A 17,141-nucleotide genomic window follows, 5' to 3' on the forward strand; every position below is an offset into this window, starting at 1 on the left:
TTCAGCAAGAAGGGAGATTTTTCCAGCTTGCAGGACCCAGGAAACTGGCTGCTTAAAGTCACTTAAATGTTTTAACAGCATTGGAAAATGGGAGCTGCTACTAAGTTGGCGTTCGCTGTTTTTCTTATCTCTTGTTCTTCAGGTAAGTGAATGTTCTTGGGTTCGTCGCTTTAAATGTAAGGCATTGGGGTCAGCGCTTGAAAGCTTGAGGTAACTTTGTCAATTAGTATAAAGGAGGAGAAATCTTCCTTTTTTTCAGGTGACAAATGTTTGGGGATGGCAGTGACTGTAAAGGCAGAAGCTGTTTTCATCGTTATTCTGAAAAATTTATAACGAGCGCTTCAAATGGGTGCAGCGCTTGGATTTCAGATCAATTGTGTGGAACAAATGTGGAGACATAACCACCTAGTGTCACATACAGTAATCTAGCAATGCAGTTATTAGTGTTTCGTGGTGTTTTTTTTAAATAAGAATAACCTGGCCAAAATACTCTTACCTTTAATTAGATCTCTTATTCCAGGCCCTTCACTGGTGAATGGCGACCGTCGTTAATGCTTTATTAGCTTAGAATAGGTACTGCTCTGAAAGCATTAGGTCGTCCTTTAATGATGGCGAGGGGTGGGTGCATATATAGATGTATACACAGAATTAGGCTGAAAAGGCAGACTTTCAGTTTCTAAACAATAACTTGTAACGCTTTGTATTTTGCTACTCAATAAGTCACTGCCTTGTAGTGCAAAGAAAGCTACTGCTTTTCTCTTTAAAACAGCAGAAGTTGAGTTTCAAATGCCAGCTCCGAGTCCTGAGAAGCGAGCGGGGCGTGAGGACTTCCCCACGCTTCTTTAGGAGGAAGATGGTTATGGTAGCAACCAGTGGTTAGTGGAGCTGTTGGTACATTTCTGCTTGAAGCTCCATCAGTTTCACGAAAAAATCCTATTTTGAGCTGTGTAAGAGATCTAATATTTGCTTACATGGCAAGCCTGGCACTTTCTGCTCGCGCTTTGAATGTGTGTATAGTCCTCTGGGTAGGTTTAGATACACTTTTTAGCGTTCTTGCACAGCATGCAAAGGTATGCTTGTTTATCAGTCTGAAAGCTAGCAGACAAGTGCTCAGCTTTTCAGTGTAACCGCTGTAAGGGAGTAATGAGATCCGTATAACAATGCCTTTTAAAATTTCAGTGTTATAATGTACAGGATTTTGCTGAACAGGGCATTTTCTTGTGGTTAGTAAATGGATAGTCTAGTCTTATGTCTGTAGCGGTATTGATCAATTCCGTGTGCGCTAAATGTGCTGTGAAATGGCGAGCGCTGCCAGAAATACACCAAAAAAATCCTTTCTGTTTTAACCAGATAACTAACAGAGCAGGTTAAGGACAGGCAGAGGGTTTTTTTGGTGTGGGTTGTTTTTTTTGTTAGGGTATACCATTTATTCCGCTCTTGAAACAAAACACGATTTCTTCTCACAGTTTTGTCTTGCAGTAGGAGACATCTTTCATCTTTTCCTAATACCTTACTTTGAAGTTACTCGAGCAACATTCCTCTTAATTCGGGAATATTTTCTGTAGGAAAACTTTCCCTCTGCCCTCCCCGGCCCCGACAGTTTCTGAAAGACTTGGTGCCATCTGTTCTTCATGTCTGTCTCTCCCTTCCACGTCCTTCTATTAAGATCTCTTTGCCTAGAGCACAGAATAGTGATCTTGTTGACATTACCTATCCTACTTAGTAAAAAGAATGGTTAAGCAACAAAAGCCGTCTTTTCTTTTATCATTTCTTACTCGGGTTGTTCTTGGTAAGGTAAACTGAATGTTTCTCTTGCCTGTGAAGATGGAATTAATCTTTGCTAAATGAGCAGGAAACTGGCTGCAATTCGGACTGCTTCTCATGTTAATGACATTGTTTTGGTGGTTATTCCAGTATTACGCATTCAGTGTTCCGGTATTTAACAATTATTAAACTATTTTCTACTCACCTAAAATTTTAGAGTATCTGTAGCCCTGGTGTAGGTCTAAAAATAAAAACATTCAACAGTAAGCTTTTGTTTTTACAATCAAAATGATAAGATTATGTAAGCTTGTAGCACAAAGTACAGGCATTTTGATAAGTAGGGTTTCTTCTCTCAACTGTGACTTGTTTCAGTTCAAAATCATACCCGATCAATTGATTCTAACATCATCATCAGCAGAAGTTGCATCTTGTCCAGTCTTTAGTCTGAAAAAAGTCTGCCCGGGCTCTATATGTAAGAATATTGGCAATGGTTGAAGAAATCCTAGAGTTCAGGTGTGAAGATGTCTGGTTTGTCTTTCTCCAGTATGCAGTCTCCAGCTACTCGGAGTGTGTGTGTTGGGGAGTGGGGGTGTTGGTTTTCTGTATTTGTTAATTTATTTTTATATGCAACTATTTTCTGCAGTTGTTTACATAGCCAATTAACACTAGTGGTCTTTAAATAGGTGAAAATGTTGTGGGATTTTTTTCTTATGTGGTAGGTGTGGAAGTGGTCTTTAGGTTGAAGGTGTTTTATTTTACTATCTATAAACTGCTGTATGAAATCCTGTAAATGCACTTCAAATGGGTAGGAATTTCCGGTGAATTAAATCTAATAATCTGTGCTAAGGGAGTGAAAATATTCCCCCTTACTGAGTAAGATATTTGAAAAAGAGCATCTGTGTTATGTTATTACGCTTTAAAATATTTGTAGATGCTTGGGTAAAAGTGGGTGTAGGTTTGCACCCATTTGTACTAATTCAAGAGAATGAAAACAAAGTGCCCAGGTCAAGGTTCTCCATGTGCCTGCTAATATACTTTTTATATAAACCTGTGTGTATTTTTGATTTAATAAAGAACAGAAGATCCTGAAGTAGTAATAAAATACTTAGAACAATTGAATATGCTTCCTGTGCCTCTCTTGTAGGTGAGCTTAAAAAAGAAAAATAGTAAATAAAATAGCTTGTTCATCAAAGAACGCTTCTCTTTAGAAAATATCTAATGTTCTCTCCCAAGGAAGTGTGTTTCTGTGTCCTCTAGTTTTCATGATTGCTGAGTTATACAAAGAATGTATACTTTCATAGTTTTCTGTGATGTTTCAGAATATATGCCTTATGCAGCTGAAAATGCGGGAGATGTTGAAGTAGTGGATTGTCTTTAACCAAAATCTTCTGTTGTGGGTGCTATAATTTTTAACATCTCATGGTTCCTTTTGGTGCTCTTACACTCCGTATCTCCTAAACCATCATTTTTTCTCTTCTGAGCTGCCTCCTCTGTCTTTGGTGCCTGGATGGTCTGTCATCAAAGTAGTTCTGCAGCTTTAAGTCTCTTACAGGTGACAAGATCCATATTTGTTAAAACTCACTTAAGCTTGGTTCATTCTAAAAATCACCTACGCAAAAGGAAGCACATCAGAAAAGTCTTGGTCCTCTCTTCCCCCTCCAGTGCTAGATCATTCTCAAGCCACTCAGGTGGTCTTGAATATTTTGCTAAAGGAAGCGGCATGTCAAAGATACATTTGTAGTTGAAGTAGCATTTTCACTGCATGGGGAATATTTTAATCTTTGATTTTTATTTTATTATTCTCCTGACTCACACTGATTATTGTCAGGGGAAATGTTTTTTTTAATTCATTTTTTTCCCCCGCCAAAAAAATCTAGATAGAACTGTAAAGGCAAAGATACTGCTACAGCTTCAGAAGCTGAATGGTTAGGTGTTCTGAAGGAATTGAGGGGTGGGAGGCGAGACTTTTTTCTTTAATTTTACTAGTGTAACTTTTTTTTTTTTACTGTCCTTTCATTATTAATTTGGTAGCCCTTGAAAATTCTGCTAAAGGTTTAGGAGTATTGTTTGTGAAATTGTCTCTGCTGGTATGTTCTCTGTAAGCTGACCATGATTGTGGTTGAACTCTAATCACTTTATTGCACAGGCAGAGCAATAAAATGCTTCAGACTTCGTACTGCTTTTAAAGTGAAATCCTGCTCCAGATTCCTTTTTTATAAGAGTGTACACTTTTGTATTGTGTGTTATCATTGGGCAATACCCCAGCACTCTTGATGTTGCTGTTGAGGGCAGGACCTGTAAACTTACTTAATACTGTTTTCAAGCATAGATACGGTGACATAGATGTAAATGTTACGTGGTTTACAAAGTTTCATGGCTCCAGGTTGATGTTATAACTTCAATTACAGATCAAAATTCTGTTACTAATTCTAGGTAATCTGTTAATACTTAACAAGTTACAAACCCCAAATCTTCTGGGTTATGAAAAATAGCTGTACTTGTGCTAATGCAATATTGGAACATCTAAGCATAGTTCTAGTAGAACTCTACTTGACAAATGTTTCTGGAGAGATGCTGCTGTCATGGGTTTATATGGATGTCTACCCTTCAGATAAAAGCCTTTTCTCATAGAAAAAGCGTAAATAAGTTTGTCTTCAAATGCTGGATGCTATGTAAGTTGGTGGAGGGAGGTGTTCTGTGTGAGGGGAAAGCTGTTTTCTGCTATATGGGGGTGCAAGAAGGTAGTCACTGCTATCATGAATAATAGTTTTCATCTGGTTTTAATGGAGAATATTTGAATGCCATTTCTCTTTTCTTTTTTTCACCCCACCTTTCTGGAATTTGGGGGCAAAAGACCTTAGGTGATGGGTTCAGACAATTTGCAAATAAGGATAGACAAATACTTCCCTCCCCGTCCCTGTTTAACTATAGAGGTTCTTTTTTGTCATATCATTAGTTTTAGGTAGGGTTAAAAAAAAAAAAGTGACTCCAATGTTTTTCATTCTTACTGATTCTACCTTCTCTTCCAACTCCCATAGCTTATTTCTCTTTGAAATTGGAATACAGTTCTATTTCAAATCATCATTATGAAGTTTGTGTGTATAGTGTCTGGATCTCTTAAAAGATGGTAGTAACATTTTCTTTATTCACAGACAAATATGGTGGACGCAATATGCAAAAGTAGTCTTTTGGGAGACCTATATGATTCGGAGCTAAGATATAGCAAGTCCTGGGTACTTATCCTTCGGAAATCATCTGGAGAGCAATCATTATAACACGGACTGCAAAAGGATAGAGGTTGACAAGGAATCTGATTGTGGAAGAGATTTCTAGGGAAGGGGAGATGCGTTTCCACCACTTAATTAACAGAAAGCAGATTAATGCAAATGTCTGCTTTAGCTGGTTGGTAGAATACATGGTCTGTTAGCTATCTGATGTTCCTGAAAATGAGAACTCTTTAAAAAGATCAAGAAAATTACAAATTTTACAGCCAAGTTCTTGTGTGATGAAATCTTAATGTGTTTTTGTTGCCTTGGTGCTTAAAATTCAACACATCTTATTTCCATATGGAAATTGAAGTGTTATTGGATGCCAGTGACATTATGTGGCATCTCTTATCTTCTCTCCCCTACACTGTCTGTGTGGTGGTGGAGGTTTTTTTTTTTTCCTTAGAAACAGTTTGTGGCTGCAGTGCCAAACAGCAGAGCATATTTAGGCTTAATCCCACAGAAAATGAATATTTACTGCAATATTGTTTACATTGCATATCTTTGTGGCTAAGAATCCCAAACGTACGTTAGATGCCTCAAATACTTCAATTGTTAGTGGAAAGAGAGCAGAGAATGGTTTATCCACTGCAGTAATTATTGCTAAGGCACCATTCCTTAATAGTTTCATAGTAAAGTAACCCTTGAAGAGAAAGGTCAACATTCGTGGATTTCTTTTGAATTTCCTAGTTAAAGCTGTAACTGGAAGCAAGTAGTCCAGCTAGGAAAAAAAAAAAGGAAGATAGACAATTCGCTTACTAACTGGAGGCATAAATCTTTGGTTATGTGGTTAGAGGTATTTGAAAAACACTTGGAAATGAGGGAAGCGTTTGTGGGAAGACTACCTGTTCCTGCAGCCAGAAGCAACTGGGGTTAGCACTAGTATTGTTAGGATGGGATCTACTGAGGCTGGGTATTGGAGGCGTGAAGTACTACTTTGTACCCACCTCTAGTTAGGTGCTGTCCCAAAAAACTGAGTTACTTTAGATAGTTCAGTGCAAGAATGTACCTTCCCTTTTTATCTTTTCTTTCTTAACTTCCGTTCCATGGGGTTAATTCCCAAATTAATCCCATTTTTCAGTCTTGCAATCAAAGAAGGATGAGCAGGATGGTAGCCTTTACCTCTCCGTCTTTGGAACTTTCTCTGTGATGGTCATCCTAATGAACTGTGCTGCTCTCGCTTTCAGGCAGAAACTTCGTTATGGAGAACATGAGCAAGTGACATGCTTACAATTGTATCGATGCCAGCAAAGGTCTGAGTGACAGCTGTCTAACCTAAAATCTTGGTGACTTTACAGTGTAGCAGTGGAAGAACAGGAACGCTTGTGTATATTGCCAACTCAATGTTTCATTGATTTTTTTAGGGTAAATTAATTATTGCTGAATTCTGAAATCTTTCCTTGTAAAAGTACTGGTATTCTTGTATTCTACTGGTATTTCTGGTTAAATTGGTGCAAGATAATATGTTTCAATCATGGTGCAGAGTCAATCCAAAATTGTAATTAATTTCAGTGTTATTCTTGAACTATTCATTGAGAAGGCTTGCTAGTAATTTAATGTTAAACTACATTGACTTGGCCTTTGTATGATGTGGAGTACCTTTAGTTGGCAAGGTGGCTACATGCTGTTGAAGTAATTTAAATGGCTAGATATCACCTTTTGAGATTCCTTATTTTGTTAAGGTATAATTTCTATTTTTAAGGATTTATAGGAAGCTGTAATTAGGTGGTAATTCAATTCAAAATGCTGAAACCAGAACATAATTAAAAGCAAACCCCTGTATACTCTTAACTGTGATGGGCACATATAAGAAATGCTAAAATACTTTTTTTTCTTTTATAACTCTTTTATTACATGAGGGAAACATTGCCTATTTGTTGCCTCAGTGAATTGAACTCAGTTGCCTCAGTGAATTGAACTGAGTGAAAGGCAAGATGCTTGGGAAGAATCAATGTTTTATAAATGCTAGATCTTAGCTAAAATGAAAAACAAGAATATTTCTCAAATTCTTTTGTTTTCTGAACTTTGAGATAGCTATCAACTAAGCTGAAATTAAGAAAATGAACATTGTATTTTGCATTTACAAATGGTAGGTATTGCTTTCTAATCTAGTTTTGTGCACCTAAATGAGTCTATTCTCACAGTTGGGAAGATTTCACTGTCTCTGTAGTGATGACAGCAATTGAGTTAAGTTTTACTGTTTTAATTGTTAACATTAACACAGTTTAAAGCTAATACCTGAAAGGTTACTTAATAATCCAATTTCATTTAAAGGTTTTGTTTTCAGAAAGTGTCTGTATGATTATTTTTAAAACTGGGAATAAGAATCTGTATTGCTCAGAATTTTCTTGCTTTTCTATAGCTTTAACCCTTAGCATCTTCCATTCCTAAATGGAATGTGTTCAGTGTATTGTCATTTCACCAGAAGAGAGTTAGTTTTGAGAACTGAAGTTGCAAAGTTTCTTGTGGCAGATTGACTGTTTAAGTTGGATGGTACATCCGTCTTTTTTAGACATGGAGAAGGGAGAAAGTGGTCAAAAACGTTTAGGATATTGTTTCTATACTTTCTGGAAGATACCAAGCTTTTTATGAGGGTAAGTCGACATGCAGTTTTTGTTCTGGGAAAAATGGAACGGGGTAAGGCAACTTAGTGATTTTTTTTATTTTTATTTTTTTTTAATATGATTGACTGTAGGTCTGAAGAATATTTTAGAGGTGATCTGTGGCTTGTCTTTCTTGACTGTTTCTAAACTTTTTAGTGAAATGAGGCTGCAGAGTGAACACAAATGCCATTTAACTACTAGTGCAGTCCTGATACTGTTTTAGCTTGTACCAACTGGTGTCTAATGAGATGACACGCAAGTACAGTTTGAGGGATAGTGCAGGCAGGGGGCCAGTGCCAGGAGCCAGCACAGTCAAGACTGTACCAGTTCTGCAGCTTCAGAACTGCAGTATGCCCTCATCTCATATCTGAGAGCATGGAGTATATACCATCAGTATGCTGTGAAAACATTGAGATTTACGCTGGGTTACAGCTTAGCTTTTGCGTTATTTTGGATGTTCAAACTGAAAAACTGTCCCACTTAGAAAAAAAAAAAAAAAAAAAAAAAACAGCGAAAAAACCTCTAAACCACAAAAGACAACCAACCAACCAACCCATAACCTGCTTTGGGGCCAGAAGAATATCGCATGGAGCCAGCAGGAGGAGGTCCGTGGTCAAGTGCTATGTGGAATGGACATGCTCAGTCTACAACACGTAGTCTAAGGCCAGTGAGCATTCCCTGGACCTGTTGTGATCTGCAGTATAGGTACATGCTTTGAAGAAAAAAGGCCTGCTTTGTGTTTAAAGATTATTTCTATTTTAGATGAATATTGAAAGTTTTGATGCAGGAACGGTGCAGTTGGTGGTTGCTGTAATCTTGCAGTCTACCAGTTTTTTAATGTCGCTTTATAATAATGGCTCTGAATAGAAATGGTAGTTTCCTATTTGAAAGTACTTTTTAAAAACATAGGAGCATAGATTTTTCTGGGTCATCGGGCAATCTTTTCCAGCATCATGCTCAAAGCAGTGCGTTGTCCACCAAACCTCCAGGTTCTTTTCAACAGAGCTGCTGCCTAGTCTGACAGTCGTCGCTTGTACGGATGCAGAGGGTGCTCTGTCCGTATGTGCAGGACTTCACATTTGTCCTTGTTGAATTTCATGAGGTTCCTGTTGGCCCACCCCTCTAGTCTGTCTAGGTCCTCCTGACTGATGTCCCTGCCATTGAACACCCCACCCTCTGGCATCGTCCACAAACTCAGCTGAGGTGTGTTACACCACCTCCTCCAGCCATCGATCAAGGTATGAAACAGGATGGGTCCTAGGGTAGCCCTTGGGGGACTCCGCTTGTGATACTTCACATCCCACTATGGACGTGTTCCTTACGTGAGTGGTTCTGTTCCAATCAGATGCTGGCTGTATCTCGAGCTTTATTTGCAAGCTTGCATAGCTGATCTTAACTTCATTTCAGCAGCTTCCTTCCTTTTGGTGGCTTACAAACTTGTGATTTGGAGGTTTTTTTTGTAACTGAAACTGTAATAGCATGACCTTATTTTTTCAAGTTCAGAGTTCTTATCTCATCTAGATAACGCTAATCTCTAGTCTTTAAATACTGCCTAAATGATCATAGTGATCTTTATTCTGTCAGCTGTATTTTGAATACTTGGATTTCAGTATCAACATGTAAGTTGCAATTAATCTGTTTTTAAAAGCTATTTTTAAATATAACCAGTTGTTTTATCAAGCCTTCTAACATGAAAAACTGTTTCCTTCTAGGAATCTTGGGGAAGATCCACATAAACAGGGAAGTGGTTTAATTTTGTTGTTCAGTTGTAGTGTTAAGTGTGTGAGACAAAATTAAACTTTGCAGTAAGTAACTTAATTTGAGAAATTTTTGGTAGTGTTTGTCAGTAGAGGGTACAGATAGTTCTCTTTAGCTCTTAGCAATTACATGATGGAAGCTTTCTTTAAATGTTTCAGGGTTGAAAAACATTTAGACTGTGAAAGTTGCAAAAATTTTAAATTTCACACAATTGTTTAAATTACTCTACTTTGTATAATAAATTAGATTGTCTATTTTTCATCATTTATAAAGCTACTTTAAAAGTAGCATAAAGATCACTGGTTAAATATTTTCATTTTAATTCTCTGATCTTTAATTTTGGAAAGGGTCTGTTTTGCAAGTTGTCCCTAGGCATAATTGTATTTCATTATATTTAACACAAAGTCTGTCAAAAAGGTTGTCTTAAATGGTTTTGGTTTTTTAAAATGTTGTGTTTGATTACATTTTGTTTAACTTCAGGTTGCGGCACACTCTGGGGGAGACAGACCCCAACAAATTAAGCCTCATCTAACCTTGCGTATTATACTGGATAATACGAATCGGTAGTGAGATCTTGATTAGTTCATGTGTGCCATATATGTACTAAGAGCAAGATTTGGAACCATGAGCGATTTGTGAGAAGGTTATTTAAAACCACAAGGTGGTTTTGCTCCCATTCCTGCCCCAAAATAAATTCCCCTCCTCCCCAAATAAAACCAGCACCCCAAATTCAGTAGTGCAGGCTGACCTACCAGCACTTGGGAAAACCCCCTATGGAAAAAGAAATACTTGACAGTTTGGTGAAAGTCGTCTGTTTCTGTTCACTTGAAAAAATACTGAATCATATCCTGTTAGGTCAGAGGCTTTCAAAGAAGCCAAGGGTGCTCAGGTCCCACTTCTTATGCCAGTGGAAACGGAGTGGATCCCTCATGAAAACTGTTGATGCTCCAGTGTGCAGCTGTACTTTTCCAGTGGCTTAAAAACATTCTGATGGATGGCAAATAAGGCAAAATCCATTTCAGTTGGCTTTGGTCCCTTCTAAACGAGGGAACTGTACTTTTGACAAGTTGAACTTAAATCCCCCTTTTGTCTCCCCCCAATGATGTGTAATTATTTCTGTAAAGTAGTACCTTTTAAAACAGATGTTACAACTATTTTTTTAATCGGATATTTGGAATGATTGAGAAAACACATTTGAACGCGGTTTGGACCTGTGGCGACAGGTGCTCTGGAGGTTTTGTTTGAGGAAGGGAGAAATTTTCTCCTATCCCTTACCCTGTTGTGTCCCACCAGACTGTGTGAGGGCAGAAACTTTTGTTCTTTTCTAGCATCCCATAATATACTGACTATGTGCTTTTGAGGAAGCCTACACAGAGGCTGTATAGTAGATAATTTGCAAAAAAAAATCAGTAATCCAGCTCCTCAAGTTAGGAAGAACTATCATTGGAAGGAGAATCATCTATGGCGTATCCTAAGGAGAACAATCTTCTAATGACCTGTCATGAGGATTCAGCCATAAAACAAATTCAGTTTTTGTTGTTTGGGTGTTGGTTTGTTTTGTGTGTTGGTTTTTTGTTTTGGCTTTTTTTTTAAATCTTGAGTCTAACGAGTGATGAGAATATGTACTAAAAGTGATGGTATTCATATTGCTCTAACGATGTGTGAGAACAGAAATGGAATAATCCTTGGAATTTATGTAATCAATGATGAATAAATTTTAGAATTTGGTGAAACATCTCTTACAATTTTGGAAGGAGAATGGCGCCTGATGGAGTGGGGTGAGCTTTTTAGTTGGTGATTGATGAAGATTTTTGAGAACTTTGCTTTGCCAAAATACTTCTCCTGAAATTTAGTAATCCCAGAAGTTTTTCCTCTCGCCATTATTACAAATATTTTGGTGTTGGAAGCTCTTTCATTCAAAGTGAAGATGAGGAATGGTATCTTTGTAGAAAACCTGTTGGCATTTTTTTGCTTCAGCATAATCACCTTGGTCAAAGTATGAAGCTTCTTTCAACAAGTACTGTATAGCACATCAACTCAGGCAGGTAAAATCTTACCAGCTGGGTGCTAGCAGACTTCAGTGTGTGAGAGAAGAGGCCAATGACAGGTTCCCATTTCTTCATACGTAAGAGTGAAAATGTGTGTTTTGAATTTGGTTTTGATAGACTTTTGGGATATTTACATGCTGACAAAGTATGTTCTGGGCGAGCTTCAGCTGACCGTCTGAACTCTGCTCCCCACTGTCTTCCTTCTAGCTATAATCAGTCCAATATTTTTCTAAGAGAAAAGCTTGTTTGCAGCCTCAGTGCTTGTTTGAGAAATCCATTTTTCAGGCATGGACTGACACATTCACCATGCAGTAGGTCGTCGACTTTGGTAGGAGCTCTTGGAACGTTACTAATAAACTGCAAAATCCTTGTGGCAGATAACAAACAAGTTGAGTGTCTAGCATGTGTCAGGTTTTGCTTGGCTGATGGTATCATTAGACAGGATATTCGAGCAGAAAAAGTCATTTTGCAACAGAGGTTCACTAATGAAATAGTTTTAGAAGAAAGCCAACAAAGTGCATGCTTTTTAATTGTTCCTCTAGTAGTTCAGCCAGCTTCAAAAAACAGCTAATTAGCTTCTACTTGTCCAAAAGGGTTATTTCAGTTGCACCTATTGTTAAAGGGTTAAGAAGTCCCTGGTTCTCTGTGTGGTAGAAAGTTGTGTGTGGTAAGAAGTTGAATCTTTCCTTTCCCCAGGCATCTTTGAAGTGTCATTACTTAAAATTTCTATTGTATGGCACTTTCAGATTACATTTCTAGCTTTAAGATAGCTTCTCTATTTGACACAGTGTGAAGAAGACTTTACAAATTATGCATAATGAAAAATAGTACATTGTAGAGTCCTTTCAGTGTTGGTGTCTTGTAGTACTGTCAGCTTTGATTTATGTAGGGTATTTAAGAAAAACTGACTGGAGAACTGGGAGACTGACAGTTCCTCTTCTCAGTATCCTCTTCCTCATCCACATCCATACTTCATGGTGAAGTCACACTTTGCTGTCAGTTCAGCCCTCTCATACACCAGCCCTCGTGGCTGTCTGACGTTGTGCTGGGCTGATTCAATTTGCTAAACAGCAAAAGTGACTTGAAAAAACAGCAAGTAGCTTTCTGCAGGCAGTATGAAATGAGGACAAGAGTTGGGTTAAAAGATGATAGGAGCAAGGGAAAATGACACATCAGAGTTGGTGAATAGAGCTGTTCTGTATACATATTGGGTAAGAAAGGAAAAATGAGATTAATTATCATTTTTAATAACCTCCATCTTTAAAAAGAACTTGCTTCTCTTTTTCAGAGTGGTTCTGAGGATCTCAGTGCATGCCTGTTGTCACAGGATTTTTTCTCTTCCCTTGCTTTTTAAATATCTTCATGTCACGTTATTCTTTAGGGGCCCTAGATTAAACATTTCCAGGCAGAATGACAGGCCACTAGACAGCACCTCTGCTCATCCTCCATTTCACTGGTACAGAACTACTGGGTTGGTTTTTATTTTGTGTGGACACATGAGGCTTGCATATGAGAGAGCAGGAATCTAGCAGTGAAGAGTTTTTTTTGTCATCATTCACTTAAGCGGTACCTTCTTCCGTTGCACTTACAGATATTTCACAGGTAGCAGAAGACAAAGTTCCCATATGTACGGGGAGCGTGTCACAAACTGGTAGAGCTGGAAACTGCATCTGTGGAACCTGATTCAAAGGAATAGGTGATAAAATTCACTTCTGTCTCCCAGGTTTGCTGGTAACAGTGAGGTGGGAACTAAATAGGAGGTTCAGACTGATACAATGGGCTGTAAAATCCAATTACATCCCAAGTTTAAGAAAACAATTTGGAAAGACTATTTGCAACATAATCTTGCTAGTGTCTGATATGTGGTACTCAAATTTTAACCGCAAGTTGTCCTGTAGGCATAAAACTTTATGTAAAAACTCTGAAAAAATTCAGATCCAAGCAGAGAAGAGACAGCACTCACAGATCTACAAGTGTTGGGGGAAGGATGTAGGAGAGGTCTTTAAAATAACAAACCTCATTTGATAATACCTGAAGGGAAAGAATTCAAAACACTAAACACAGCATCAATAATCACGTTTCCAGAAAATAGCTGATCTGGTGACTTTTACATGTCAGCTAAACAGCCATGTAGCAATTACGTCCAGGATCCCCATCTCCCCAGTCTGAGAGGACTCCATCTCGTGAGCATCTCCCAGTTTCCAGGGGAGCATGTAAGAACCAGGCTACTTGTTAGGAGCTTGTCATGTTGTTAACCATTACGAATATGAGTGTCTCTAAGCCAGATGAGCAAGCTGGTGGAACCAGGGCAGTCAGCAGTGCAGAGCAGTTATAAAGTGTCATTGAATTGGCAAAAGCCGTAAACCAGGGAAATCTTCCAGACAGCAGGGCACGCTTCCTGAGAGAAAAGGTGTGGCTCTCTGACAAGTCAGGATGAGATTGTGGTACTCACAGTTCAGCTGCTAACCAAGTCTTTGGGGCACCTACCTAAACTCATCAGCCTTTTGTTATGCTCTAGTGTGAAGTAAGCCTCGGGCTTTTCTGAAACTCTACATGAGGACTTCTGTATTAAAATCCAAGCACGGGCAGCAAAAGTGAGAGATATTAGTCTCTAGTAGCAGTGTTGTGAAATTCTGAATAAAACGTGACTAGAAGTCCGGATCAATTTCAAAAGCGTGGAGGAATCTCACCTTAGGTACTATGTGAAACCTGTTGTCTTTCCATTTCTTCCCAGCCGTGGTCTTCTCCAGCTCAGCCCAAAATCTGCCTCCCTTTTAGGGAAGAAAGAAGGTAATGTTCTAAGGCCCAGGCTGCTATTTCCAGCATCCTGTTCTTTTGGCTGCTTCCAACTAACTATGATGTTTAAGTTGCTTTCTGCTTAAACAAGGCAGAATTTTTAAACCCTTTCTTCCCTGAGGTGATGGTTTCTGCTGAGGGCATCTAGGTTAGCGCAATGACTTACTGCCACCAGAAAGTAGAGGCCTGAATCTGCATTGTTTTTCTTTTCTGTCCACCTTCCCTCTAGTGAGGCTGTTCATTCTTCTCCTCGGAGCGTAATGTTCCTTTCTTATTTACCTTTGCCAGCACACCCTTCTATTCAACTCAATAAAATCTCCACCCCACCCCCCGACCCCAAAAAGTGTTTATTTGTTGCTGGAGTAGTTTACTGGAATTTCAGGAAATAAAATGTCTTACGGAGAAGTCTAAGTTCTGGAGGAAGGACAAGATAATGGCAGTGGAAGCAGAGAGACAGGTAAGGCACTAGTAAGACCGCTGGCTCTCAGACTCTTCATATCCTTTTCCAAGCAGATTTAGAACATTACACGCAGAAAGTGCATTTCCTCTTTTTGTTAGACTAGTCTTCAGCCAGCTTGGCACACTGGAACAGCTTATTTGTAGAAGAAAGGAGGCAGAGCCCCGGTGGGATTGATGTGGTCTGCCGTAGAATTGCAGCTGAGGCAAATGGAAGTGAATGATTGTAAAATTCCCTGGTCAGATGATCTTCAGCCCATTGTGGAATCTAACTGCTCTGAGGCTGACAAGGTAACTGAAGCCTGGCCCCCCTCTTCCAAACTGCTGAGCTTTTACACAGAAAGCTTTTATGCGGAATTTCCAGTAGCTGCCTTCTACTGAAGAGCAAGCTCTTCTCCAGTACATGCATTCCTTCAAAAAAAAAAAAAGTAATCTAAGTGGATGGCCTCAAGCCTGGGAAGGGTGGACTGGATGGAGGCATCAAGTCTAGAAACTTAACTTCTGTGGGCAGGAACTTCTGTTTGTGATTTACTGATTTACTTAGGGTGACTCTCCACAAGATGGTTAGGAGTCCTGTATTTCTCCACTGACTGTACAGGGAACTTGGGTACCTAAGTTCATGGTGTCACCAATCTTGGTATTATTTATGTGGAGATACTGTAGTCAAATAAACAATGTAAAGGAAGAAACAAAGGCAGTTTGAATGTTACATCCACTTTAACTGTAGAACATTACTGTTAAGTATATTCAAGATGAAGGTAGGTGTCAGTCTGTTATTCAGTTTGTTTTTCAAGGAAGATGTTATTGTAAGGAAGGTATCTCAGACAAGCCTAGGATTCCCTGTATTGTCTCTAAAACACCAGTCTTGCTGCTCCTGATAGGACAGAATAAACCACTCCTAAGAGTGCTACACAAACAAGTTGAGTCATTGTTACTGTTTGGCCAGTGATTTACCAAAGATCTGTTGACTGTGTTGACTAATTGTACGTAATCATTGTCCTGGGAAAAAAAAACCAAACCCAAACTGCAAAATAAAAAGCAATTTTTCTTCTCATTTGAAAAGACTATTCTCCTGTCGATCTTAGTGATACAGCTTTTTATGTACTCATTTAAATACTCATTGACTACTGTAGAAGAAACACCTTGAACAGGCAAGACATAAGAATTCTCCCCTAACTTTTTTTTTTGCAATGGTGAAGCTTTGGTGTTCTCCTGTACTTCCAGGAGAATTTTATCGCTGAATGAATTCCTCATGTGTGATGAAACACCTGTTTCTGCCTGAGCAGAAGCACTCCTCCATCAAAGAAAACATCTGGCAGTATAAGTCCTTAAACTTGTATTTATGACTTCCCTTTCTGTGTAAGATACTCCAAATACAACTTTGGAAGTTCTCTTGAGAAAGTAAGCATTGGTGTAACGGGGATTGCTGGCTATCTCAAAGAAAATACAGCATTAGAAACACATCATCATTCTGTCTGTTACCTTAATAGTAAAATAAAGCCTCTTCAGGTGTTAAAGACATGCGTTGGATGCTGAATTTTTTTTTAGTAACTAGGAATAGAAGGTTACATATGAGCGTATATATAACTTAATCTAAACTAAATGTAAACGACTTGAAATCTGCGTAGTTGTTTTCTGTTCTCTTAGAAGTGTCCTAAGAATTAAAAGCATCAGACTGGAGGATTCAGCTTTGAAGCATCATTCTCTTTTAAATCAGGTTGGGAATTTGAAGTTAATACCCTGGGTCCAAGTACTTAGCAGTAACTTCTCCATCCCAATCCATGCCAAAGTACTACCTCTGATAACTACAGAGTTGCATTTAGGGATGCTTTTGGGGCTGAGTACCTTGATAACTTGTCTTTTCTTCTTGTTCAGCCTGCTGGCCAGCTGTTTCACATCAAATCCAGTGAAGCAGTTGATGAAGGTACTTTAAACAGAAAAAGTACCTTTACTAATGATGGGTAATTAAACTGTAGAACTCACTGTTTCAGAACATGCGGAAGTAAAAATTGGTCTCACAGGTGAACAAATTCAGGGAGGACAGTTTGTTCAGAGGTCTTAAACTTGGTCTGGATGGAACCTCCAGATCAAATAATTCCTGATTGCTGAATACTCCTGCCAAAAGCCTTTAGTTAAACCTACAGTTAATGTTGTCTGATGTTCTTGAAGCGTTCTCCTCCAATATCAGATATATCAGATATTTCTGATGAAAATTAGGCAAACCTGCTGTTTTTTCCTGCTTGTGTTCTTATACTGAGCTGGCACCTTAATACCAAAATGCTTTACAACAGGTCATGAAAGGTAACTACTGTTTGAACGCATTTGTTTTCTCATCTCTTCCAAACAGGAGAAAAGTTCTAGCCTCAGTATTTGCACTTAGGAATTTTTGTACATATATGTCTTTGAGAGGGCAACATTAAAGAAGTATTCCTTGTACTTGAGATTCCCTT

The 17,141-nt window shown here is 38.6% G+C and overlaps 1 protein-coding gene across 1 annotated transcript in view; it reads left to right on the plus strand.

The window, feature by feature from the left end:
* The first annotated feature begins 28 nt into the window (after nt 1-28).
* ACVR2A (activin A receptor, type IIA) overlaps nt 29-17,141 on the plus strand; it is a 67,739-nt gene continuing 50,626 nt past the window's right edge. The window contains exon 1 of the mRNA XM_009318948.1: nt 29-142. Within this exon, the coding sequence (XP_009317223.1) occupies nt 88-142 (55 nt within the window). The 5' untranslated portion in view covers nt 29-87. The remainder of the gene's footprint in view (nt 143-17,141) is intronic.

Source organism: Pygoscelis adeliae, unplaced genomic scaffold, assembly GCF_000699105.1.
Source record: "Pygoscelis adeliae isolate BGI_AS28 unplaced genomic scaffold, ASM69910v1 Scaffold222, whole genome shotgun sequence".
NCBI lineage: Eukaryota > Metazoa > Chordata > Aves > Sphenisciformes > Spheniscidae > Pygoscelis > Pygoscelis adeliae.